Genomic DNA, 27720 nt, shown 5'->3' with positions numbered 1-27720 from the left:
TAATAATTAGTGGCAATGCCATGCTGCTTCAAATAAATATCAAAGGAAAGGACAAACTAAAACCATTATAATGTCTAACATAGTGAGTGCATATTGAGGAATACAGTGTAAATAATGATAAAGAAACATATGTGCTTTTTTCAATCTAAGTTATACCTTTTTGATTCTTCAGATTAAAATGAAAAATTAAGAAACTATAATGATGGTTGCGTTAATGAGTAGTGGCGTGAGGGTTGTCATGTCAGTTAAACAGCAGAAAAAATAAAAGAATGTGGGAGACAGCCTTTGCCTTTCACACAATTTTTAAGCTCTCTTCTTTTTTCTAAGGAAAACAATAGTACACAGTTAAATATTTCGCGGGCCCTTTGTTTCAATCAACTTAAGATTTATTAACAGCTTCATAATCGTTTTCCTCGAGTTTGAAATCAATCAGAATGTTTTAGTTTATTTGTTATAACATTTTGAGGACTTATTTTTGCTCAATTTTTCATAATCCCTAATCTGCAGGTAATAATCTAAAATAATATCTATAATTTTGGCAATGTCTTCAAATTTGATATATATTTTTCATTCTTCAATCTTGATCTTGACGCTGTAACTTACAAAGTGAGAAGTTGTCACTTTTATGAACAAGTTACAACTGTAACTATACTATAATGTTATAACTAACAAATTACATTAAAGTTTACACAAACATTTTCCCATGCTTTACTATCTAGTTAGTGTGTGATTTATAAAAAGTCAATTACAAACTTATTGAGATTATTAGATTCATAATTTTATAATTATTCAACAAAAAAAAAATCTAGGATTATCAATAAATTCAATTATTATGTTATTGGTTTATGATTTTATAAACATTTCATCACAAAATAATGAAATGAAAATATCATTAAAATAGAAAAAATTGTTTGGAAGACTTTACAAAAATAGAAAAACTAATCAACAAGATTCTAGAAAGCTCACTAACAATTCTTTAAAAAATTATCACTTATTTACTTTTTATGATTTTATAGAAGTCATCAAAATATTTTACAAATTAGAATCCAATAACATTCTTAATTTTGACCGAATGTTTTTTTATGTGGTTAGTGAAATCAAAACGCTTTGTCGAATAGTGTGTGGTAATCCAAAAACACGATCATTACTTTAACATCTCAAAAGATGTAATTATCTTAGGTAAAACGTTGTATTTATATATTTGTATGTGTGTTAGTTTTGTCAACAAAGTTATAATGGATGCAATAATAATAAAACACATAATAACCAAAATAGCCAATTTTATTACACTTGATAGTATAACCAATAGTGAAATAATAAAATAAATCAAATTTTAATTTCCCAATTCAGTATCATAATCAAGGAGTGAAAATGCTACCAAAATGACAAATTTAATGTGTACATAAAAATGATCGGAAACAACAAAAAAAAAAACATAAATGTGCCTAAGTCCATATTATTTCAATATATTCACATTAATATAATTAGCTTTAATAGATGAGATACCATATTAGAAATCTCAAGTGTGGTGGTTCCCACAAGCAAAGAGGGGAATGAGATAGCTATCTACCTATATTTATATCTACCACAACTTCACTCTTTTTCCTCAATCAACACACACAAATCAACACACTCGTTCTCCTTCTCTCCATCGTTTGATCGGTTGTTGTCTCAGTTCGATCCAATGGCGGATAACACCGGAAACGATAACCGGAGATCGATATGGGGAGTCCCGGAGAAACTTCAACTTCACATAGCGATGCTGACGTTGCAGTTCGGTTACGCCGGGTTCCACGTGGTGTCTCGAGCTGCTCTCAACATGGGGATCAGCAAACTCGTCTTCCCTGTTTATCGTAACATCATCGCCTTGCTTCTTCTCCTTCCCTTCGCTTACTTCCTCGAAAAGTAACGTTTTCCCTTCTTTATTTCAAACCCTATGTGTTTTCTAGTTGATAGTAATTTAATTAACACACTTAATATTGTGTTGTTTAGGAAGGAGAGACCAGCGATTACTCTCAACTTTCTCATCCAGTTCTTCTTTTTGGCACTCATCGGGTACATAAAGATATCTCTATATCTCTTTCACTCTGATCTTTCCAATAACAAAATTGGATTATTAACAATTTGTTAATGAATTATTATACACAACAGAATAACAGCGAACCAAGGGTTTTACTTGTTGGGACTAGACAACACTTCACCAACATTTGCTTCTTCCATGCAAAACTCTGTTCCCGCCATTACTTTTCTCATGGCTGCTCTTCTCAGGTATTGGATTGATCTCCTTTTTATTTGTTACTCTTTTAATAATTCGAATCGAAATAATATTAATATTTAAAAAACTTATGAACAGCTAGGATATGTATCACTTTAATAATGTTCAGTTTGACTTGTCAACGTACCATAAGTGGATTAAATATTATACATAGACAAACATTAAATGGCCCTTGTAAATTAATTACAAAGTATATAGTGATCATCATAGTAGTAACCATACTGTTCATGTACTGTATGTAAAAAAAAAAAACAATACAGGATTGAGAAAGTAAGGATAAATAGAAGAGACGGCATCTCCAAAGTCTTAGGAACAGCTCTCTGCGTAGCCGGAGCTTCCGTCATCACTCTCTACAAGGGTCCAACTATCTACACTCCGACCAGCCACCTCCACACTCACCTACTCACCACAAACTCAGCCGTAATAGCACCGTTAGGAGACGCCGCGCCCAAAAACTGGACACTTGGCTGCATCTACCTGATCGGTCACTGTCTCTCGTGGTCTGGATGGCTCGTGTTCCAAGCTCCGGTTCTTAAATCTTACCCGGCGAGGCTCTCGGTTACGTCTTACACTTGTTTCTTCGGAATCATTCAGTTCTTGATCATTGCTGCTTTCTGTGAAAGAGAATCTCAGGCTTGGGTTTTTCACTCCGGTTGGGAGCTTTTCACCATCCTCTACGCCGTTAGTATTTTCTTCAAATCTTTTATTTTTAGCCCTATTATTTAAATCGATCAATTTAGTCCTTAAAAGTTTTGGTTTAATTTCAGGGAATTGTAGCGTCTGGAATCGCGTTTGCCGTTCAGATTTGGTGTATTGACAGAGGGGGTCCAGTCTTCGTTGCTGTTTACCAACCTGTTCAGACTCTTGTCGTTGCGATCATGGCTTCGATCGCGTTAGGAGAAGAGTTTTACTTGGGCGGGTATGTCAAGTTAATAAAACCGAGTTGTTTATTTCAAATTTAATTATACTCCAAGGACCTAAACGAGAAATAAACGTTGACTTTTGCCACGTGGCGACTTTCTAATGGCAGGATCATTGGAGCCGTGTTGATCATAGCGGGACTTTACTTCGTATTGTACGGTAAGAGCGAAGAGAGGAAATTTGCAGCGCTTGAGAAGGCAGCAATCCAGTCATCCGCGGAGCATGGTATCGAGCGTGCACCTGTTTCTCGCAACTCGATCAAGTCGTCCATCACAACTCCACTGCTCCATCAGTCAACGGACAACGTTTGACTTTGTTCTTTTCACTCGTAATTACAAATGCCATTTTACCCCAATTAAAAAGGGAACAATGGTGTTGCACGTTTGTGTTTTTATGACTTTTGTGTCTGCTTTTTTTTTTTTTTTTTAAATGTTTTCTCTTTTTTTTTTTCTTTAATTATTAGTTACCTAAGAAAGGTTTTTGAGAAAGGAAAAAACAAAAAAATGGCGGATGAGACATCATTGTTCATGAGGATGAAGATGATGATGATGATCTTATGTGGGAGGAGCTTTGGGTTTTGGATTGGGGCTTTTCTATATAAAATATCTGGCTGATATATTAGTGCCATTTTTCTTGTGTTTTTTTATTTTTATTTTATTTCTTTCCTTTTCGATCATGATCAATAGAATGTTATAATTTGCATTTATGATCTTTAGTAATTTATCACTGTCGGGATATTCAATCTGGATTAGATCAAACGATTTGTTCTCAACTGAAGCAATGGATCTTTCAACAAAATTGATTAAAAGTTGTCTATTTAAACAAAACAAGTTTGGTTAAAATTTATTTATTTTTCAAATATCCAAAAACTTAGCCGAATGGACAAAAGCAAATAAACATTTAAACATAATATATAAAAGTTGAAAAACCAAAACTTTATAATTTCATATCTCAAATTATATCAAACCTAATATAATAAAATATGGAGTATGGACCATCTAAAAAAATTCAATCCATCTGTAATCAATTGTCTTTTGACTTCTGAGTTGAACGGTCCATAAATTCTAACATGGTATTAAAATTTAGATGACTCGAGATAGCTATGTTTTTCGATATGAATATTTGGTCCATACTATAATTTGGTTCGAGATAGCTAGCAGTAAAGCACTGAGTGTCTTTCTCCGTTCTCCTGGCCTGGGCCGGCTTACACGTTAGTTTTCTTACATATCAAATATTATACTATATTTTTCTCTTTATATGAACAAGTCCATTAACAAAGTTTCTTCATGTACATAAGCAAAGACACAGTCATACAGTGCATGCATAAACTAAGTCGCAGAAGTGTTATCTATTTTGCTATCTAACTTTTATCTGGCATTGAATGAATAAGAAACCAAATTTACATGTCAATTAGTCGGTATGTGGATTCAGGATTTGGTGTTTGAGTTTGACCCAATCACTGTTTACTAGCATTAGGTAGAGAGTAGAGACCATTTATATGGGCCGATGGGCCGAATATAGATTTTGGGCTGACGATAAACGGGCCATGTAGTACTCCGGTGAGAGGGTTACAGTTACACATAGCACAAAGGCGAAGGTATGAAAAGAGGATATAAGAAGTAAAAAACACAACAAACGAGACAATTAAAAAAAACACTGAAAAGCCCATCGAAAATAGAGACATATGTAGTCTACACACTGACCGTTACACACAAACGTAACATTCCCGTTTTCTTAACACAGATACATTGCACTTTAAGTTTTCCCCATGACACATATTTATTTAGCTTTGAGACACACAACTGTCGTTTTTACGTTTTAAGAATCTACTTTTACACTACAGACAAACGACATTTATAGATGTGAACATATATAATTTACATGGAGCTGGTGTATATTTACATATATAACCTACATCACGGTGAAAATATATTTGTATATGTAATTTTTGTATATGATAGTCTTTATAATTAAGGAGAGTTTAGTGACACCTCAAAGTGGGGAATGAAAGGAATCCCAATTAGAATAGCCACCGGAAATACAAGTATCAAATCGAGAAATATCATTATCTCCTTCATTAACCCAAGGAAACCCTAACGACCTTGTAGCTTCTTCCCATATAGAAGAATCATCCATTACCGGTAATTCCACGTTTATATGCTCCCATGATATCTCCTCTGTCACTCTCCTACATGATGACATCTCGTTGGATGAACACGGCGACTCGGAGTCGCTGCTTTTTCCACCAGTGTTGCTGCTTGGTGTCGTCTGGGATGTCTGAGACGATGGCGTTTCAGGGTAACTTCTTAAGGACTCTGGGAGGTTAAGATGAGCCTCGGGACCATAAAGCTTACGAGCTGCGGTGTCATAAGCCAAGGCAGCTTCGCGGGAGGTGTCAAAGGTACCGAGCCAAAGACGAGCTCCTCGGTTAGGCTCACGGATCTCAGCGACCCATTTTCCCCAAGTGCGCTGTCTAACACCTTTGTAAGTGCAAGACGCGTTATCGGGTCCACCTTTTCCTCTCATACAGCCTTTCCTCGAACTAGCTTGGACAGTTCGTTGTTTCTTGTTAGCACCAGCCATCATCACCTTTGGCTCTATGGATGACATGTACGGATGTTGACAGCTCGAAAGTGATGTTATGTGAAGATTTTTTTGTGAGTGATAAGGCAAAGATATGATGTAATGGGTAGGTGTGTATATATAGTGGAACATAGTGATGAAACGTGGCGTGGAGAAGATATAGCTGGCGCAGACATGACGGAGGGTCGTGTCGCGAGGAGGAAGCTTGTGTTGTGTTTGTAATCCTAACACTTGTCTCGAGAGACCCTTCTCTTTTTGGCAACAGTGATCGTAAAACCAGCTGAGAGAGAGAGAGACGATTTGAGATTTTCTAAAAAACAAAAGAGAGAGATATGGATAAGGTCATCCACGATTGGGCAAAAATATAAAATATATATCACTATGAATTAACGGTTCGTCGTGTGAACGCATTTAATCCCAAATAGCCTTATTTCAAATAGCTAAAAATGAAAATTAAAATACTGAGTTACAGTATTTGAGTTAGCAAATAATGTAAAAGTTTGATTTTATATATTACTAGGAAGCCATAGAATGACCAAAACTTTTCTTGATGAATCACTGATACATATATATTTGTCAAACAAATCATATCATACAAGTTGTAACTTGTAAACATTGAAAAAGAAACGTAGGTAGGTTTCCTTAACTCTCCGTACGTAAGTAAAGTCACCAAATATTTTTCCTTGATGTTATCCATTCTCTTGGCTTTTAATTGCCACGTGAAAAAAACATAACAAAATAGTCAGTCATGTGGCGACTATTTGTCCACGAAACTGAACGTGCGGACCCCAAAGGTCTCTCGGAAGAAGACACAAAGTTGAATTTTTGCTTCTCTTTTTAAGAGAACATTTGTGGTCGAGACACACGTGAAAAGGCTGCCTCTTCTCATGAGTAGTTTGATAACTACAAAAGCTCTGGTTCCAATTATCTCAACATTTTTTTTTTCCAAATAAATAGTCTTTTTTGATCAAACATATGTTATTATTCACTAAAGAAAAAGTAACATACAAGGTAGGAAAAGAGGGCAGAATAATGCATCTCTCAAAATTTAGAACAACAAAGCAGTAAAGATAAATAAGTACATGAGATAATAGAGACTTGAGAGTTATGGACCAAAAGCTAGCTACCATTTTGGAGTTTGTAAGATCAAGACATATCAATGCTATTCTCTTGAGCAAGTCAAAGAAAGAAAGAGTAACCACTGTCTTGCAACGAAGAAAGGGTGGCAAAGAAACGAGCAAAGCTGAGAGTCTCACCAGACATAGAGCTTTGACGGGGATTTGAGCAGGATTGAGGGTGCTGTGAGAAATGGTACCAATAGAAGTGGTTGTGAATCTGGGTTGAAAGGGAGTAGCTTGAAGAGGTTGTGGTAACCATTGCTTCCTTGAGCAGAGATCATAATGCCACTATTCTCCAAGCTTGATTGAAGGGTCTTCAATAAGTTGATAAGATGCAGTTTGGAGCACAAGTTCAGTAGGCGAGATAGAGAGAGGAGGTTGGTGAAACAAAGGTAACCCCCACTCCTTAGAGTTGGGATCATAATGCCAAGTTTCAGCCATTGTTCTCCTTCTAGAGGTTCATCCCTAGGTGATTCTAGTAACATGGTTCTCAGGGGATTCGTACACCAAACGAGCCACAATGATGGTTTAAGGTTCCATAGCAGTCTTCTAACTAAGGATAGCTTTAACCTGATCAATCGTTGGCTAGGATGCGGAAGACTAGAGTTCAGACCAGACCTAGTTACACACTGACACTGGAGCTGTCGGAATAATGAAAATATATGGTAAAAGAGAACACAGGATGCAAGCATTGAATGTAATACAACAAGCAGATCAGATTCACATCAGAAAACCAGCATTGCAATCCTACAAATCAACCACTTCAAGGAACCTTGACACAAGAAGTTTTCAAGGGGATCAGTTGCATTTATTCTTCTGCTACCGAGGAAACCTCGACTTGACCAAACAGATAGAACTGAGACTAAACAAATTTGACTTGAAAAAGTGTCTAAAGCTCGTCCAAGTCATAGGAGAATCATATCTTAAACAGAGCGAGCTAGTAATCAGGATTCCAAGATAAGCATGAGAATTAAACCTGGGCCAAAGGGATGGCAAGAGAGAAACATAGGACGTTTTGGGTGTAGGTTGCATTGTCACAATCTTTCTCGTCTCCGGCGTCATAACAGAGCTCCTTTCCAACTGCAACCAAGTAAACGCCTTGGTGAGGAGATCAAGATCTAAGGAACGGTGAGATGTTGCGATTGACAGCGAGAGAAGACGGAAGGATAGGCATAAACCGAGGCTAGTGGGGCATTCATGTTTCTCAGGGACAGTACCGGGTGGCTGGAGACTCGATGGAGAAAGCTCACCGAGAAGAGTCACCAGATGCAGACGAGGGGCGGAAGTTGAAGCTGAAGCACGATTGAAATTGAGATCTGGAAACTCAAGGGATCTCCGATAAAGCCAAAACGAAGATCGAATAGACTAAAGAGAACAAGGAAACAGCAGAGATGAATAAACGATGATTCAGCGACGCCGATCGGACTCGACGCCGCCGGGAGAGGATATTTCGGTGGTTGTGCCAGAGAGAAGGTGGTTAAAGCCAACTCTTTTTTTTTGTTCCATAACGGTTGAGATTCTATTCCAAATAAATAGTCTAGATTTTAATTTGAAGTTTTTTACTTCCATAGATTATTGTGGAATTTGGTAAGTAAGCATTAGTAACAAAATCAATGCAATTGCAAAACCAAGATAAATTAACAACTACCTTTTTGTCAAAATAACATTTTACTTTAGACGATAGAAATTACTTTCGAACCTTGTCTAAGGTAGATTTTTTTTTTTATTGCCCATATCGATAAAAATGCTTTATTCTAATTCAGATTATTAAATATCTAGTACCCAAAAAAAAAACATAAAAGCAGTAAGGTTATTTAAGATGAATTATCTTGTTCAAATGGGACTTTGTTAATGGTGGATTTGACTTCGATAGTCCCATGCCTTGTGATAGTAGCACAAAAACTCCTCTCCGATCTATGATCTATCACGAATTTTTTTGATTGGGTATATCTTTCTGAATATCCATTCCCGTTTTTTTTTTTTTTTTTTTTTAAATTTGTTGTCAAACAATCCATTCCTGTTAAAGTGAAGTATCTATTTGTTTTTAATGTATCAAATAGCCTTAGATTAAATAAAAATGTACGTGAGACAATGATTTTGACCCAAAAAGAATGTCGATAACAAAGTCAAAGTTGTTGTTACAATAGTATAAAATTATGATAGAAGAGAAACATATCATCGATGGTGAGTGATGTGTTGGGGATTATTGCAAACATTCATTAGCCACAAACTTTTATAGTGAAAAATAATCAAATGTAATTTTTTTTTTCTAGAGAGTCCAAGTTCCAAGATTTGATTAGCTTGTAGGTTGGTCATCATCTTCGCTCTTCTCTTTGAGGATCATATATAAATAAGATGCAACGCTAAGAGTAGCGGCGCCTAAGGCAATTCCTCTGAAGACATCGAACTGATCGTACTTGTTATAAAACAAAGCCACGAGAACCGACACGATCGGCCACGTACAAACACTGATCACGTTCGAGAACTCGGCCGAGACAGCCAACACTAGCCCCACGATCCCGACCCAGTATATCTGCCATGCAACGGCTTGACCCACCATAGTCCACACGTAGGAAACTTGCCCCTTCGAGAACCCATCCATCTCTCTCTTCAAGTTGTGATGGTCGCCGGAGATGAAAACGGCTGCGACAAAGATGACAGTGGCAAGGAGAGACGAGAAGATCAGCAACTCAAGAACAACGATGAAACTTGCTTGTTTTCTGTTTGGGGACTCCTTGCAAACGGAGATAAAAGCCTCGAATGTGCTCCTGATCTGGGAGAGGAGCAAGGAGAAAAAGCCGGCGGCACATAAAGCCACATACATAACACGAAAGTTGTGTATCTTCCCGTTGTAAATGATGGGTGACCCGGCGGAGAAAGTGTAGAGAGTGAAAGTTCCGGCTAGGGTGGCTAAGATGAGAGAGAGAATCATCCATATATTGAATTTGACTTTAACGGAAAATATAAAGATGGAGAAAATGGGGGTGAAGAAGAGCTGTGACGTGTAGATGAGAGTGAAAACTTTAAAGGGGATCCGGTATTTAATGTTCGAGAAAAATGCTTGAAAAAACATGTAGATGACAATAATAGGGTAAACTACTATTAGCGTGAGGGCGATTCCATCGGAGGTAATGAGAAGTTGTTTCCGTTTCTTGGAGGAGAAGGAAAGGGACGAGGAGGATGGGGAATCCGACGACTTGGAGAAGGGATTGGGTCCAGAAGCTGTACCTACGGCTCCGGTTTCTGTGGAGGAAGTAATAGTTCTCGAGGATCCTGGCGATGCATTGACCTGTTACGGCCAAGATGATGCATATGATGATGGTAACCCATTTTTTGAGTCTTTGGTTCGAGTCACTGGTTTGGTTTATTGGTGTACTTGAGCCGTGCTCCATATAGAGCGGCATTTGCACAAATTGTTCTGCAAAGGAAAAACATGTAATGGTTAATCACAACATATTTGATCAGTAAAAAAGCCGTTAAGTAATTTAAAAAAAAAACATATTTTATCAGAAGAATCTGCTTACCTTGTGAATTGGACTGCATTGGTTGATTATACCCCATTGATAAAAATATACGAGTTTTGAGAGTTTGGAAGCAAATGGTTTAAGATTTATTGTTATTTGATTATGTTTCTGAGGAATTAGAAAGCTGGATTTATGTCTTTATAGCCAAGCAATGGTTTGGGGGTGGACTTTGACGGGGTAAGGCTGATTTGCCTAGTTGAGCAATTGGGTTTCAGACTTTAGTTACTATTTGCAGACGAAAGCTGAGTATTTAAATATCCTTTTCACATTCTATTATATTTCATTGTGATTTTGTCAGCGGAAGACTCATTATTCTGACATATTCCTATGAGTAAGAGACCAAGTATAGTGAGATGACTTTCTCATTCAACTTCCCATGTTTAGGAATTAATCCCTGGAAGGATGGCCCAAATAAACAGCTCGCTACATATGGTAACGAACACTTCTTAGTTCTTGGGATAGAAGAAAATTCAAAATGTATGTTTGGAGTTGAGGAGATGAGCTAGGGAGAAAAAGTAATACACAACAAATTGAACAACAAAATGTATATTAAAATGAAATCCATGTTTAAGACTTGAAATATTTAATTGCATGGTGTCACACGGCACAAGGGAGAACATGTAACAGAATAAATGAAATCACTAAAATAATAACTAACACACAAACTTTATTATTTTTCTTACTGTTTTCAAAACATTACTTCAAAACAATTCAAATCCCATTGGTGTAGAGATGTAAGGATCAGGTTTTAAGAACTCAGAGATGTAAAAGTAATACACAACAAATAGAACAACAAACCGCAAAACTCTAGGCATCTTCCAATTACCAAAACCTCTTTTATGTTTGTAAAAAGAAGAAGCGACCGCAATGGCGGAAAGCACTAAAGCGGCTCCTAGAAAGCCACTAAACTCCTCTTCTTCGTAATTGCAAAACAAGATTCTAAGAACCGCCACGATCGGATAAGTACAGAGACTGATGACGTTCGAGGTCACGATCGAGTCGGCGAACACAACAAGCCCTACAAGCCCCACCCCATAGATTTGCCACGCGGCGGCTTGACCAACCATAGTCATAATGTAAGAAACCTTTCCCTTCGAGAAACCATTGATCCCTCTCTTCAGATCATGACTCTCGCCGGAGATGAAAACGGATGCAATGGTGGCCAAGAGAGACGAGAATATGAGCAATTCTAGAACGTCTTTGAAGCTAGCTTCCCTGGTGCTATTGGTGATGAAAATGCTATGAATGTTGCAGAGGAGAAAAGAGAAAGTGATGGAGGCTAATAAAGCCGACCAGTCACCGCTTAAGTTAGAGGAGAGAGTGGTGACGACGACGGTGAAGATGAGAGATATCACAATCCATAGATTGAATTTGATACGGTTGACGATGCCTGAGAAGATCGATGTGAAGTAGAGATGTGTCCCCTCGATGAGTAGGGACTTCGTGAAAGGTGTCTCGAGCTTACCTTTGACGTATAGTTTTACCTGAACCACCATTAGTACGCCGGTACAAAGGTAAAGTACGGTGTGGGAAGATGGATCGGAAGTAATGAGAAGTTGATTGTGTTTTCTGGAAGAGAGGATGAAGAAAGGGAGAAGGAGAGGGTATCCGATGACTCGGAGGAGAGGTTGAGTCCATACGCCGTCATATTGAAAGTGGTTCCGGTTAGTGTGGTGGTCGTAGAAGGTTTCGAGGAGTCTGGCGATGGATTGACCGGTTATGACGAACATGATGCAGATGATGATGGTGCGCCACTTGATGGGTTTCTCGGTTTGTTTAATCAGTGTAGTTGGATCAAGCTCCATATTGATTAGTGTTTCTACATATTCACCGAAAACAGGAGAAACAAAACTAAGTTTACACAAACATTTGCACAACATTAGTATGTGATATATATCATGACTCGTGGAATCTAGAACTCAAAATTCAGCCTAACGGCATTCACTAAAAAAAGAAAGCAAAAATGTGACATCAGGATTATACATACCTTGCGGATTTTTCTGCATTAGTTTTTAGCTGATTTGTTGACTTCCTTAGCGCCTGTTTGTGTTAATATTCTCACCCGGTGGTTTGAGGGGTTGAATTTGACGACGCAAAGCCTCCTAAAGCATGTGTATCAGTACGACTTTTGAGCATGTGCATTATAGGTTTATAGCTGTTCTAACGACAACAATAGTGACAAAAATAATGAACAATTATTAGCTGAAAAAGTCAACTGATTTTTTTTTACTAAAAGAATCATTGTTAGACTAGTTGACTACGTATTGAAGAACTTATCTATAGTTAGACTATGCCATTCTATCCAAAAAGTGGAATTTGAGTAAGAAATCGGAACCGTATAACATTACTAGCCAGTATGCTTCTCTTGCATATCCTTCTTCTCATGTTTTAGATATCCAAATACAACATCAGTCCATCTTCAGATTAAATTGGTAGTTAAACTGAAACACCAATTCATCTTCAGATCCAACCATTCCGAAGACAGAAATAGTAAATGAGGTTGAAAGATTTGTCTAAACTGCTAGCAATTGACCTGCGCTACGCGCGGGAGTTAGATGAAGGTGTATTTGAAAGTTTTGTTGTGTATATTATTTTTTGGTTATGTAAATTCATCTTTATGTCTGTTTTTGTATTTGATTTGGGTGCTTATGTTGTTTGTTGGATATTTTTTTTTTAAATAGGCTTTGCAGTAAATATAATTTAGTGTGTTTTTTTCTTTTCAAAATCTGAGATCATCTTCTGTATTTTTTAAATGTTTTCTAAATAATTATGATGAGAAGTTAACATTGTGTATTTAAAGTTGTTGTTTTGTTGTAGTTGTTAGTTGTGATTAATGTATTATTATTTGTCATTGTCTAGTATACAATATTTGTATCTTGGTCCTTGGTTTTGGAATTTTTATTGTTATCTTTTGTCTTCATTATACACAAGTCTTATCATCACCAATTTTTTTAAGTATTCTTTTCCTCTTAAGTTTTATGATTTAGTTAGTTTTAATTTTAAATTTGGTTATTTCAATTATTTATTTTAGAATTTATTCTTTATTTAATTGAAAAAATCAAAATATATAATACCAAATTGAGCTATGTATGTATCTCCATCTATAGTGTCCACCTCAATACCAATTTTCTTAAGAAAAATGTTTTTCTAATCTTTTGAACTTTCTATTTATTTGTTAGCTTTAAATATATGGTCAACACAATTTATTATCTTAAATTTCTCTTTTTATTTAATTGATGAATTTAAAGAAAAATAAACTCTCTTCTTCTAGAGTGACATCTCATCACCAATTTTTTTTTTAATATATACATTATCAAAATTAAAATACAAATTTTCATATTCAATTTATTTATTAAACAAAATATTTTTGAGTATTTGAATATATGTAGGTGTGATTATATTATCATCTAAGAAATGCAAGTCTAAATAAAATTACATGATGTCTTGATTCATGATGTCTTGATTCATGAAATAACATTTAAAATGGAAGAAAACTTGTATATATAAATAATACTAAACATTACGCTCCGATCATCCTAATCAACTAATTAAGCCTATATATGGTATTAAAGTCGACTACTCGCTAATAGACATGAAGCATGTTACAACAAAGAACAAAAAGTGCTTTGAAAAATACTTTATCGATATCGTTACGAACATGCAGGGATTTGATAAAGCCGAAACTATGAATTGTGTAATGATTAATGAATACTTAATCATTTTATTTGGAATTTTTCCATATACAAAATGGAATCTTCTTAGTCTAATAGTCTATCTAGTAATTTAAGTGATCTAACCAATAAATGTTTGTAGAGGAAAAGTATACGAAACGAAATGTTTAAGATAATTTAACGGAATAGAAAACAAGTTAAACAATTGGTTTTGGTCGGTACACTCAAGTTCAGTCGTAAGCTATGACGAAACTACATTAAGATATTAGTATTATTCTACTCTTTCCAACAATACGGGATATTAAAGTACGTACGTATAACGTATCAGTAACCCAATAGTTGAATCAAAAATCTTGCCGAGAATCATATATTATATAGTTTTTGGATGATAAAATGATGTATGAAGAAATAGGTTGGAAAGGGTAGTCTCTATGACGATTGTTTGTGAGGGCCTGAGGGGACGTCGCCTTCCAATACCATTTTGTGATGCTTTCTATATATTGTTGTGACTTGTATGGAGTGCGACTTTGTTCTCCATTCCTCGCATAAAACACATATCATCCCTTACACAAACACCCCCTTTATCCTATACTTACCATTTCCCTAGCTAAGTTAGCACCATTACAAATTAGTAGTATAAATGTAAATCGTTAAGTAGAAATAAACTATAATACAAAAGAGCGTTTTATTTCAATCTTCTTATTTTCTTAAGGTTCAGACTTTTTTATTCTTAATTAACACACACAATACACACAGATAGAGGCACAAAGCCTTGCAAGCACAAACGAAAGAAGTTATACTCAAAACACGGAGAGATAACAACTACAACACAAGAAAACACACTGAGTTACATAAGAACACATTTAGGTTTCTCGATCACAATAAGTACTGGATTTACGCTTTAATCAGAGATGCAGTTAGGTTTTTATTAGGATACATGAGGATTGGTTATGGACTGTTTATCAACCGGTTATCTCTGGTTTATTAGTTTGGTGTAATGAGATGTTTGTATATAAGGAGATAAGATTTATCTTCCTAAACTAAGCTTTGTAATTCACATTTATTTTCTATCAAGAAAGTTTGTTGAGCTTATCGTCGGAGTTATCCTTTGTTTCTCTCTTCTTCTGTTTGCTTTATTTCTTTGATTGACCTTTATCGTGTCGATTCTTTGATTTTCTTTTACAAATTCGACCCGATTTCTCTTTTCAAATCCCTAGAGTATGGGATCTTATGTTCCTCCTTCTTCTGGGAATCCGATGACTGCTTCGCTTCAGTCTAATTCAACTTCGAGTGAAACCGTTGAGCCTCCGCGATTTCAGACAGATCAGTATGAGAATCCTTTTTATCTCAACAGTAATGATCATGCTGGGCTTGTTTTGGTCTTCGGTCGACTTACAACGGCTTCAGAGTTCCTTCTTAGAAGAGATCTATGTGGATGGTGTTGAATGTTCGCAATAAGCTGGGTTTTATCAACGGTACGATTACTAAGCCTCCAGAAACTCATCGTGATTATGGAACTTGGTCTAGATGTAATTATATTGTGAGTACCTGGTTGATAAACTCAGTAGATAAAAAGATAGGACAGAGTTTGCTCTATATTCCTGCTGCATAGGGCATGTGGAAAAGTATTTTCAATCGTTTTAAACAAGATGATGCTCCTAGAATCTTTGATATTGAGCGACGTCTTAGTAAACTTGAGCAAGAATATTTAGATGTTACTGCTTACTATACAGCTTTGGTTTCTCTCTGGGAAGAACATAAGAACAATATTGATCTTCCTATTGCCCAAGCCATGAAATCAGAAAAATGGACAAATGCAGCAGGTGATGAACTTAATGCTCTTGAGTCTGCACATACTTGGGATGTTGAATCCTTACCCCCAGGTAAGAATGTTGTTGGTTGTAAATGGGTGTTTACTATTAAGTATAACCCTGATGGTTCAGTGGAGAGATATAAAGCTAGGCTGGTTGCCCAAGGGTTTACACAACAAGAAGGTTTGGACTACATTGAAACTTTTTCTCCTGTGGCAAAGTTGACTAGTGTGAAGCTACTACTTGGTGCAGCTGCTAAGAAAGGGTGGAGTTGAATACAGATGGATGTCTCTAATGCCTTTTTACATGGAGATTTAGATGAAGAAATTTATATGAGTCTACCTCAAGGGTACACTCCACCACCAAATGTCACATTGCCTCCTAATCCGGTATGTTTACTTCGCAAATCTCTTTATGGCTTGAAGCAAGCTTCTCACCAATGGTATAAACGTTTATCCTCTGTTTTGTTGGGTGCAAACTTTATTCAGTCCCCGGCTGATAATACACTTTTTGTCAAAGAGAGACCCGGATCTTTTATTGCAGCTTTAGTCTATGTTGATGATATCATGATCGCTAGCAATGATGATAAAGCAGTGGATAGTTTGAAGGCATTTTTACGGTTTGAATTCAAAATTAAGGATCTCGGTCCTGCCAGATTTTTCCTTGGACTTGAAATCTCCCGCTCCTCCAAAGGTATCTCGATTTGTAAGAGAAAGTATGCACATAACTTATTGGAGGATGCAGGTTTACTTGGTTGTAAACCGAGTCCACTCCCCATGGATCCTAGTCTCCATCTTACAGCTGCAATGGGGACACCTCTTTCTCATCCTCGATCGTACAGGGAACTTGTTGGACGATTACTTTACCTTACAATTACAAGACCAGACAGCACATTTGCTGTTCATCAACTTAGCCAGTTTATCTCAGTTCTCTCAGATATTCACCTTCAGGCGGCTCATAAGGTACTCAAGTATATCAAGAACAATCCTGGCCAAGGTCTAATGTACTCTGTAGATTCAGAGATATGCTTGAATGGTTTTTCGGATGCTGATTGGTCGAACTGTAAAGATACAAGGCGATCAATAACTGGCTACTGCATTTATCTTGGTGATTCCTTAATATCGTGGAAGTCGAAGAAACAGAGTATTGCGAGCCGGAGCAGTACAGAGTTAGAGTATCGTAGCATGGCACATGCGACTTGTGAGATTATTTGGCTGCAACATCTCTTAAAGGATCTTCATCTCCACGTGACTAGTCATGCTAAGCTTTACTGTGATAATAAATCGGCTATGCATATTGCTATGAATCCAGTATTTCACGAGAGGACAAAACATATAGAGATCGACTGTCACATGGTTCGTGATCAGATTAAAGCTGGCAAGCTCAAAGTTTTTCATGTACCATCAGAGAACCAGCACGCAGACCTTCTCACCAAACCGCTCCATCCAGGTCCTTTCTATGGATTTCTTTCTAAGATGTCATTATCAAGTCTTTATCTTCCAAACAAGACACCTTTGAAGATAACGACTTGAGAGGGGCGTATTAGGATACATGAGGATTGGTTATTGACTGGTTATCAACCGGTTATCTCTGGTTTATTAGTTTGGAGTAATGAGATGTTTGTATATAAGGAGATAAGATTTATCTTCCTAAACTAAGCTTTGTAATTCACATTTATTTTCTGCTAAGAAAGTTTGTTAGAGCTTTGATTGCTCTTCTCTTCTTCTTCTTCTCCGTTATGACTATCCGGTGAATCTGAATCTTAATAGTTTTTGCCGAAAACCGCGTAAACCGAATTCCATCCTTCTTGAGTAGGGTGATCATCGCATAAGGTATAATTCTTCACACCTTTCTCGTCCACAGCACCACAAACGCCTCCGCAACACTCTTTCAACGGAGTTTCAAACCTCGTAATCCCTACATTTCCATAAACCAATCACACAAAAAGTCTTGAAAATATGGGTTTTAATTATGTATAATGATGTTTTTCCAAAAAAAAAAATGTATAATGATGTTGTTTTAGTACTCGATCTTTACCTGGAGTCTCTCCTTTGTTCTTCAAGACGGTCAATAACCATGAAAGTTGAATGCTCGGTTTCCTTGTTGAGCTTGGCCACTACTGTCTGTAACAAGTTTACAAGTTGTTTGCAATAAGCGAAAGATGAGCCTTTCGAGACAATGGGGATAGCAATAATGGTATTGCTATCTTTTTCACTCCCAATGCATGGATTCGCCTTAAATTCACCTCGGTTTGATTGATGACTTGCTTCATGTATACTATAAAGCCCTGTAATAAAGGATCAAGTAAACTCTCTTTCTCATATATATTCATATAAAGCATTGGCCTGACTGGAATTAGTAGTCTAAGACTAAGAGCTAACTAAATTTTGAAACCTGATTTCTAGAACTATGCAATTTAGTCATAAAATGTTTAGACCGAATACACACTTTCTCCATTTCCTAAAAATCTATGTTTTTTGCTTTAAAGTTTTGTTTTATGTAGATAATAATTTTTTTAAAATAATTCTTTAAAGGCAAAAAATTATTTGATATCTCATTATATAAAATTATGATAGCTAATGGTCATATTTATATGATTATGATTAGAAGTCATCCCGTGCGTAGCTTACAATGTTGTTCAATTTTAGTAATTTGGAAATTATTAGTTTTTATTTGTTTAGTCAATACTGTTTTATTAATCATCTGTTTTATTAAACTCAAGAAATTATTGGTAATTTGAAAAATATACTGATCATTTTAGTTTGTTTGGGTTACTTGAATTTTCCATTTATATATAGTATTAGAATATTTCAACACATGGAGAAAATTTTGATTGCATAGTAGAGTATATGATTTTTTTTCCCTTTAGATTTTCAATACATATTAGAGCATGTGCATTGGTGAGAGACTCATTAAGCTTCTCATCATATAATATTATCTTTTAATGTAGAGAAATTTGGGAACATCTTTCTAATATTGTGAGTCCATTGGTGAGTTTCTCGTCAATATAATATTTTTATTTTTAATATAAATTAATATTTTTAATATAATTTTATTTGAATACTTATTTGTTATTTTTCTTTGCATTTGATCTTAAATAATAAATAAAATTATTAATATTTTAAAACATATTAAATTGCTTATTAATTATATTTAATTTTATTATGTAGTTATATTTCATATCATATATGTATTATCAATAATAAAATTATATATACTAATATAGTTTGTGAAAGTTTCATGATACTATTTTTTTTACAATTCTCATAATTTGTTTAATCATACTAAAATTTTTATTGTATCAACTAATATTAATTTTAAATAATATAAATATTGTATATTGTTTAAAATTATGCATAATGGAACTTGTAGAAAGCTAATTTTATTGTATGACTTATAAAAAATCTAAAATTTTAAAAATAACAAAATAAACTATTTAATTAAGATTTTAAATTTTTGTGGATTTAGTTTATTATAATAAAATCTAGCTACTTAGATAATGACATGTGTTATTATATGTTAAACCTTGAGAATCTATTTTTCCTTTTTCAATTAAAATAATATTATTCTTTATTCATTAATTTTAATTATTAGAAACTCTATGACGAATTACCAATGCACATGGTCTTAAGCATTTACCATCTTTTTGCTTTTGTCGCTTGCGTTTGCAAAATTTCTATTACCAGTTCGAAATCTACAGAAAAATGTAATTTTAGAATATAACTTACATGAATAAAATCTAAATATGAAATTTAGATCAACAAAAATTAACTTAATAAATAATGAAATCACATTGTTCCCTCATAATATAATTTATTATTTATACATTCTAATACAAATTAAAATTGTTTTTACGAAATTTTAATAATGATAATGAATCCAAGTAAATGAAGTTATAAAAAATTTCACTAATTTTTGGATGAGTATAAACATGAAATGGTTTTATTTCATGATCATCATATATGCAATTGAATAAAATGAATAACCATTTTATCGTATCTACTTAGAAGACAAACCGTAGAATATTATAATGTCAAATGTCATAATAATAAAATTTCTTACAAAGTAAAATATTATATGTGAAAGTGGAAAATGTTACAGGAATTTTTTTTGTTCTTTTATTTCTAAGATGGTTAATTCTAAAGCTGTTTGATACTAAGATTCTTAAAAATATATGATACCAATATACAATTTGCATATACTACTCAAAACTATATAAGTCAAATTAATCAGATATAATATAGAAAAATGCAACTCATATCGTACCATGATATAAAAAGACATCAGAACCTTAACAACATGATTTTTTTAGCCTATGATAGTAAACATACAATTTTCCATTTTTTTAGTAGTTTTAAATACATTTTTTTTGCTTAAAGATAAAAACTACTAAGAAACTAAATTTACAATGGAGAAACTCATATACATCATCCAGTAAGAAGAAGTTTTATCCTGCTTTACCACATGAATGTCCAAAAAGAAAAAAATATTATAATTCTAAAATATAAGAAAGAAACAAAACCTAGCATGCCCAACATATTAAATCATGATACAGTTCATTTTTCTCATGATGTAGTAATATTAACACAACCAACAAACACGACAACCCTGAAGTAAAAATAAAACATGGTTGAAGGCTCTACCCATAGGCCAAGCAAGTGAAGTTAAAGGTTAAGGCATCAATTTTTCTGGGGCATATTTTAGGCCAAAAATTTTAGGTTTTTTATGTAGGAAAAAATTAAAATTAAAATTATAAGTTCAGTTATTAACTCTATTTAAAAAGTTTCCATATTCGAAAAGTTTTAAAAGAATAATGAGTTATTTGGCAATATAAAATTTATTTTCGTATAAATATTTAAATGAACATGAAAACACTGAAAAGAGAAAGAAAAATGTGAGCAAGCAAAAAACGAACTACAATATGAAAATAATGAAATAATTTTTTTATTTTAGTATATTTTATAATTTTGTTTACAATAATAAAAATGGGGTTTTAAAAAATATTGGCGTATGACATCCAAAGTGTCGGACCGGCTCATGGAGAGTAGGAAAGACATACATAAACACTCTAATGAATAAATAAATTTGTTAACATTCTCACATAATTTTTTTAATATAAACAACAAACATGATAACCTGCAAAAATAATTTAAAAATTATCCAAGAATACCTATTGAAATTTAGAAAGATATATAAAAATAATATAATTCTTTATAGGAACCTATTGACTGAAATTAAATAATAATAACTGGAAAGTTGTTTGAAAAGGAGAGTAATTAGGGATTGAATTCTAATGTCATAGAAAACGGAATAAATTCTACTTTTATGGGAAAAATTTGGTAAGATCTAATGGGGAATAAATGAGTAAGCAGTTATCAAATTACTTACGGAAAACATCCCACCATTAGATTATATAAGAATAAAAGCCATAAACTAAGCATAAATGAAAATCCAAAAATTTATGAATTGATAAGAGAATTTTTAGAACACATAAACATCCCACAGTCTAACATAATCTAAAATCATTTCTTGCCCATGAATCATTTATAAGATTGAAACCAGAAATAAATTTATACATAATTTAGAATCCGTTTTTGCCCTGAATCATACATAAGATTGAAATCCATATTTATAATTTTAAAATAAACTATAATCAGTTTTTTTCATAGGATGAAACACAAACTAAGAAATGGTGGCTTTAGATTAGAAGGGGTCTACAACGGTTCTTATTGAAGAAATGAAAAAGAAAATGGCAAGAGTTTTTTGTTTGTTTTATGGGCCTCTAATTACTTAGGTCCAAAGTACAAATGAATTTAATTAATTTGATCCAAACAAAAAAAAAAGACAATTACAAATGAATTTAATTAATTTGATCTAAAAAAAAGAAGTGTTAGATAGATAATATGTCAAGTGTCATTTCCTTAGCAAAAACTGAAAAAACCTTCTCATATAAGATATAACACATGAAACATATATAATTTCTCATTATAATTACCACTATAAAATATTAAAATTTGTTCAAACTTATGATTGTTATTTATTTTTTTTTATCACAGAAAAGTTAATTTACTTAACTTTTTAAATTAATTTGTTCTTTGAAAAATTGTCACAGTCGAAGAAAAGTTCCATAAATTTGTGTGTTGAGAAATATTCATAATAGAGTTTAGCACACATATTTATAAAACAGGAAAAGACATTAACTATTCAAACCAGCACAAACAAATAAAGTTAGAACACTTTTATTAATGGATTTAAAAGAAAACTGAAATGAAAAGTATTAACTGGTGTCTTGTCGCTAGCTGTTCCTCTTCTCTTGACGAAGCCTATAAAAATAAGAGGCAACGCTAAGAAATGCACAAGCCAAGGCGGCTCCTTTGAAAGCATCAAACTTATCCTTGTCGATATCAAAGAAGAGAACCGTCAAAACCGAGACGATGGGCCACGTAGAGACGCTGATCACATTCGAGAACACGTCCGAGACAGCGAACACAAGCCCCGCCAAACCCACCCAGTAGATTTGCCACGCGAAGACTTGAACCGTCATTATACCGAAGTACGCCTTCTTTCCAAACACACGAACATCTCTCTTTATAATGTGATGCTCGCCGGAAATGAACACGGCCGCCAAGGAGACGACGGTGGCGGCGATGGAGGAGAAGAAGATCAACTCGACAACGGAGGCAAAGCTAGGTTTTCTGTGAGTGGCTACGTCGCGTTTGGAGATGACAGTTTCGAATATGTTCTTGATGGAGCTGAGGGTAATGGACAAAATTAGGGCGGCAAATAAAGCATAAACCACGCCCCTTACGTATCTCACTTCGTCCTTGTTGGGTTCTCCGGGGAAGGAAGAGTAGAGAGTGAGAGAGCCTGCGGCGATAGAGAAGACGAGAGATATAACTATCCATCGATTAAATTTGATTTTATTGATGAGGAAGGAGAAGATAGGTGTGAATAAGAGCTGTGACGTGTAGATGAGAGTGAAAACATTAAAGGGTATTTCGTGTTTGCTTATAGCGGCGAGTCTTGCTTGCATAACCATGTCGATGCCGATACAAGGGTATAGTATGGTGAGGTATTTGAGGGAGCTTCGATGGGAGGAGAGACGAGGTTTAGTCAGATTCTCGGTGTAAAGGAGGAAGTAGAGAGGGATGCGGAGGAAAGGGAATCCGATGACTTGGACGAGGGATAGAATCCATGTGCCTTGACGTTTGTTGTTTGAGTGGAGGTAATAGTAGTTCTCGATGAGTCTTGCAGCGGATTGACCTGTTATGACGAAGATGACGCATATGATGATGGTAGGCCATTTGATGGTGCTTGTCCGGTTCGATGTGGCGGTTTGGTTCATCAATGTGGTTGAGCTATGCTCCTCATTGTTGATTGGTATCTGCACAAATTGTCCTACACCTACCAAAGAGAAACATACATAAATGCATGAATGAAAAGGTAAAACATATATACATGCACAAAGGTAAACATAATTTGTCTACCTTGTGGATTGTTCTGCATCAGCTGATCGCGTCCCATGATTTACTGAGAGTTCTAAGGATGTCGGAAATTTTTCTCTTGATTCAGGGCAAACGTTTGTAGTTGTATTATAAAGATGATCAGTTTTGTACTGAACTTTGTGTGTGTTTGTACTGAACTTTGTGTGTGTTTGTACTGGATGATGTTTGCGTTTATTACCAAGTGATTAATTTGGAAGTGGACTTTGACGGCGTAATGATCTGACTTGGTTTTAACTACACCTTGCAAGCAATCATATTTAATTCTTCTTTGGTTGGAATTTTTTCGTTTCTTAGATATGATTAATTTGACATTGATATCTAACAGTGAAGCAAAGACGTGTCAAAGAGTTTCTTGGTACCTTTACAAAAATTAAGTAAATTTTATTTCTCTTAATAAATTTTATTTCTCTTAGTAAATTTTATTTCTCTTTTGTACTGGATAGTCATTGTTGTTTTGTTAATAATTCTCAAGTCACTGTTGACCTGTGAAAAGGACTGAGCTCAATTTCTTGACTTTGAGTACTTTAAACCTTTTTATTCTTGGGTCAAGGACTTCAATAAGTATTTTAAGTTTTAAGGATCTGATCTCATTTTTGTTTAATCTTAACTCATATAAAAAGACATTTGATACTATAGTTTTGCTAGTCTCTTTTTTATTTGTGGTCAAACAGTTAATTAAGAAAACATTTGATAGACTTATTCAACTTCCAACGTTTTGTTAATCATGGTCATGGGTCATGGACCAGGCTCCATTCTCATGACCAGACAACACTCTATGGTATTTGACATAATTCAGTTCATTCGTAGCAAAACCAGACGATCAAACTTAGTCCAGTGTCTAAGTACTCAACATGAACACTTAGAAATTCGATAGCCCAAGCAGTTTATTCAAACCCATTGGTAAGTTTCCACTTGATTCTATACACTAGAAATATACAACGCTCACTAGAATCTACGCCAAAGTACCCTAGTTTCGCATATGCAAAGAAACTGATGCCAACACCATAACCTTAGAATCATTGATAGGTTGTCACAAATATATATGATATACATAAATGATGGTATATACAGAACAACCAACACTGCTTAGTCTATATATGATCGTTATATTGCAGAGTTAACATTCTCCGATTCAGTGAACCCTCTACTTATACCCAGTTTATTAAGAATAATCCAGGCTTCAACTCAGGAAGAGCACAACACTTTTGTACTCAATTCAGCTAAATCTTTTCAATTTCCCAAACATCTAATACAATATCACTATAATTTACAACACATTACTTACACTTTACGAACTTTGCAGTTTTCATAAATTTCGTATATTCAATTACTGACAAACGTCAATACAGCAAACGCAGAAAGAGAGAGTGATTCAGACTTTTTATGTACCAGAGTTGGTAAGAACACACACACACTGATTAATTAGGACGAGGAAGGAAACACATCTTTGACAGCAGAAGCTGCACTCAAGTAATTAAGTGTATTCCTCAACGTCTCTCTTTCTCTCTTTAACCTAGCGGCAGTATCTTCAAGCTCAAGCAACGCTTGCTGCTCTCTAGGAGCTCCTTCAAACGTACTTCCGACGAAGAACGAGAACGGCGTCGGAAACTGATTCCTCCTCAGATCTTGCACTTCCTTCTCAGCCTTCCCATTCAATCTATTCGATAACCTAATCACTTCTTTCATCAGAACTTCGACCTCGTTCGCCAACGAATCAAGATTCTCTTCACCTGAAGGACGATCTTCAAGCCACGTCACTTCCCCGACTAGGTAAGGTTTCGTACGGACAAGATTCGTGACTCGGAACCGCTCTTGTCCTTTGCAGATCAAAAAGAACCGATCATCGACGAGTCGCTCGTGTTTCACGACTTCGCCGACGCAACCGACTTCAGCGGCGGATCCGGAGACGGAGTCGGAGTAAACGATGCCGAACTTGAGATCGGATTGGAGGAGAGTGTGCATCATGATACGGTAACGGAACTCGAAGATCTGAAGAGGGAGGATTGCTCCGGGGAAGAGAACGAGCGGGAGTGGGAAGAGAGGTAGCTCGACGATGTCATCGGATTTTGGAGATTTCGCGTTGTTGTGATGCTTCTCGGAGAAAGAAGAAGATGAACATCGGAAGCGCTTACAACGCCGGCGATAACTATCATTCCGTAACGGCGATAAAAATCTAGGGTTGAAGGAGGAGGAGTGATGATACGGTGGCTTGGATTTGAAGGAAGGAGATGGAGATAGTGAAGTTGAAGATGGTGAAGAGACTATGTGTGGAAGCGCCATTACAGGGGAAGAGACCGAAGTAAGTTAAATCAGAGAAAAACAAAAAAAACTTTAAGACCTAATTTGATTTTTTTTTTTTTCTTCTTCTTGACATGTCGTTGTTTGTATAACAAGTGATTGATTTTTTTGGGGTTGTGGATAATAAACGAGAGGAGCGGAGGAAGGAGTGGATGTGATTCTGAATATCCCACGAGTGAGAGAGACTTCATATTATCCATCTACAACATTATTGTAATGCCACGTGCTCGGTCTTTTTATATTACGGAATCACATAACTAAGAGGGAATTAATAAGTTTAATGACCTGCTTATCCAGGATTGTCTTGCCGTATTCATATTGACTGAAAAAGTTAGTTTAATTTCTAAGATTGTTTTAGGACAAAATAGATGGTTCATTATTAGAGCATTCCATTTGGTAATACTCACATGAATGTCTTAAATTTTAAATAATATTAAAAATAATATTAATTTAATTTTAGATCTTCACTAACTTCTTTTTATTTTTTCTCCTCCCATTAGTCATCCTCAATTATGAGTGTCTATAGTATACCAATATAACTTAAATTAAATGAGAAACAAAAATGAAGCAACAATTTGCTTTTGAATCCTTATTGTTGGAACAATTATTCTCTTGTTCTTTTCTCTTCAAGCCTCTGTGGTTGGAGTTGTTTCAGAGTGTTGTGATATTGGCTTCCATTGTTGTGGAGTTTGAGCCTTCTTTATAGAGAGGGCATGGATTTCTTTCATCTCTTCTTCAAGGGCAGCGTTTATATTGCGGTGCCTTTCAAGCAATCTCTTCTCTTCAAACTGTTCCGAGACAACCTCAACAACAAAACTCACCCCGCAGCTGAAACAAAAGAGTAAAGCTAAAGACGTATAGAGAGTAAGATCACAAAGTAAACTTGTTGCTTCAATAATCACGTACACACGAACCACGTAAGTGAGTGTATGATTCAATCTTAGAACAAAAGAAACACAATATTTCTCTTAGAGCTACATGAGTATGAATCCAATTTGGTAAAGTTCTATATTTCATCAAAAGATTTTAAATTGTCATTGATCTGCAACTCCCATTTTTCCCCAATATATGGAAGAACAGAGGATGCATGTGTGATAAATCAAAACTGTTAAGTTTTTCTTACTATGGTCAGATTCAGTAGCCAAGACACAGACCTCATTCTTCTTATTTTCCATGAGCTTATCAACCAAGTGAGAACCGATGAAGCCAGCTCCACCAGAAATCAACATCCTCATATTGGACTAGACAAAACAACAACAACAAAAGTAAGCAACTTTAAAACTCATATATACCTTATATTAGAGTCCATTAATCACAGCCAATCAGATCAAATAATAAAACCTTCACATGATCTGATTCTGTAAAAAAACTAGAATGATCCAGACTCCTCATCGCCGTATAATGTTGTAAAAAGCATGAGGAAACACAGAACCATGATATATATCCTTCTAATGACATTGCTTAACAGTAAGAAGCAACTGCATAAAGAACAAACAAAACTCAGACACTTAGCAATTCTCACAAACCAATCGAAAGGAACCAAGCTGGGAATGGTGAAAACCCATGTACTTGTCTATCTTAAGAGTTTATTTTAAATCGGTTTATAACACATTTGTGTGCCTTTTTACTCTCATCACTCCGCCAATAGTTAAAACTTAAAACTGGATGAATAACTTTTGTTGGTAACTTCACTGAATGTTCTGTAATTTTGTTGAAGGAAAGGACCCATAAAGAAAGGCCCAACTCATCTACCCAACTCATTTGATTAAACTAAACAGTTGATTTGATTTGAAGATTTTAGAGTACCCATAAAGATGATATAAAACGAATGATGGCCCAGCAATAACCACATTGTATAAATGGCCCATTCAATAGGAATATAGGTTTTTATCATAAAACTCTTAATATTCATTAGCTTAAACAAACTTATAAAATATTTGACACTTGCAGTTGCAGCCAAAAGAAATTTGATTGAGCACTATTTTGGTTTCATAGCTAGACTTTTGTTTGTTTG

The 27720-nt window shown here is 35.0% G+C and overlaps 4 protein-coding genes, 1 long non-coding RNA gene and 3 pseudogenes across 7 annotated transcripts; 1 reads left to right on the top strand and 7 right to left on the bottom strand.

The window, feature by feature from the left end:
• The first annotated feature begins 1450 nt into the window (after positions 1–1450).
• Positions 1451–3900, top strand: LOC104751423 (protein WALLS ARE THIN 1). Its single transcript, XM_010473361.2, has 6 exons — positions 1451–1905; positions 1993–2055; positions 2152–2268; positions 2536–2956; positions 3043–3194; positions 3306–3900. The coding sequence occupies exons 1-6, from the start codon at positions 1685–1687 to the stop codon at positions 3505–3507; spliced, it is 1176 nt and encodes a 391-aa protein (XP_010471663.1). The 5' UTR covers positions 1451–1684; the 3' UTR covers positions 3508–3900.
• A 1134-nt stretch (positions 3901–5034) lies between these two features.
• LOC104751422 (dehydration-responsive element-binding protein 2D) lies at positions 5035–6038 on the bottom strand. Its single transcript, XM_010473360.3, is given in 2 exon segments — positions 5035–5203; positions 5206–6038. Coding segments are annotated over 2 exon segments (732 nt in total). The 5' UTR covers positions 5912–6038; the 3' UTR covers positions 5035–5177.
• Positions 6039–9016: 2978 nt separating this feature from the next.
• On the bottom strand, positions 9017–10458 carry LOC104751421 (putative purine permease 15; annotated as a pseudogene). The gene is made up of 2 exons (XR_015583658.1): positions 10422–10458; positions 9017–10315 (listed from the first exon to the last, which is right to left on the bottom strand). The product of XR_015583658.1 is annotated as a putative purine permease 15 (transcript).
• Positions 10459–11068: 610 nt separating this feature from the next.
• On the bottom strand, positions 11069–12817 carry LOC104753859 (purine permease 14-like). The gene is made up of 2 exons (XM_010476049.2): positions 12409–12817; positions 11069–12240 (listed from the first exon to the last, which is right to left on the bottom strand). Exons 1-2 carry the CDS (start codon positions 12425–12427, stop codon positions 11123–11125), a joined length of 1137 nt encoding a protein of 378 aa, XP_010474351.2. The 5' UTR covers positions 12428–12817; the 3' UTR covers positions 11069–11122.
• Positions 12818–17665: 4848 nt separating this feature from the next.
• LOC104753858 (GDSL esterase/lipase At5g03610 pseudogene) lies at positions 17666–18360 on the bottom strand (annotated as a pseudogene).
• A 3838-nt stretch (positions 18361–22198) lies between these two features.
• On the bottom strand, positions 22199–23427 carry LOC147925873 (purine permease 14 pseudogene; annotated as a pseudogene).
• Positions 23428–24711: 1284 nt separating this feature from the next.
• LOC104751420 (uncharacterized) lies at positions 24712–25910 on the bottom strand. Its single transcript, XM_010473357.2, has one exon. The coding sequence runs from the start codon at positions 25686–25688 to the stop codon at positions 24831–24833; it is 858 nt and encodes a 285-aa protein (XP_010471659.2). The 5' UTR covers positions 25689–25910; the 3' UTR covers positions 24712–24830.
• Positions 25911–26160: 250 nt separating this feature from the next.
• Positions 26161–27327, bottom strand: LOC104751419 (uncharacterized). 2 transcript variants are annotated; one of them, XR_015584282.1, is made up of 3 exons: positions 27048–27327; positions 26830–26947; positions 26161–26534 (listed from the first exon to the last, which is right to left on the bottom strand). It is a non-coding gene; the product is annotated as an uncharacterized LOC104751419 (long non-coding RNA). The 2 variants fall into 2 exon arrangements; XR_761763.3 differs by having other exon boundaries at positions 26861–26947; positions 27048–27281.
• Between the last annotated feature and the right edge of the window lie 393 nt (positions 27328–27720).

The sequence above is a fragment of the Camelina sativa genome, chromosome 16 (genome assembly GCF_030686135.1).
Source record: "Camelina sativa cultivar CO46 ecotype springtype chromosome 16, ASM3068613v1".
Lineage (NCBI taxonomy): Eukaryota > Viridiplantae > Streptophyta > Magnoliopsida > Brassicales > Brassicaceae > Camelina > Camelina sativa.
Note: the sequence above shows the minus strand (reverse complement) of the source record. Positions and strands in the feature narration are given on the sequence as shown.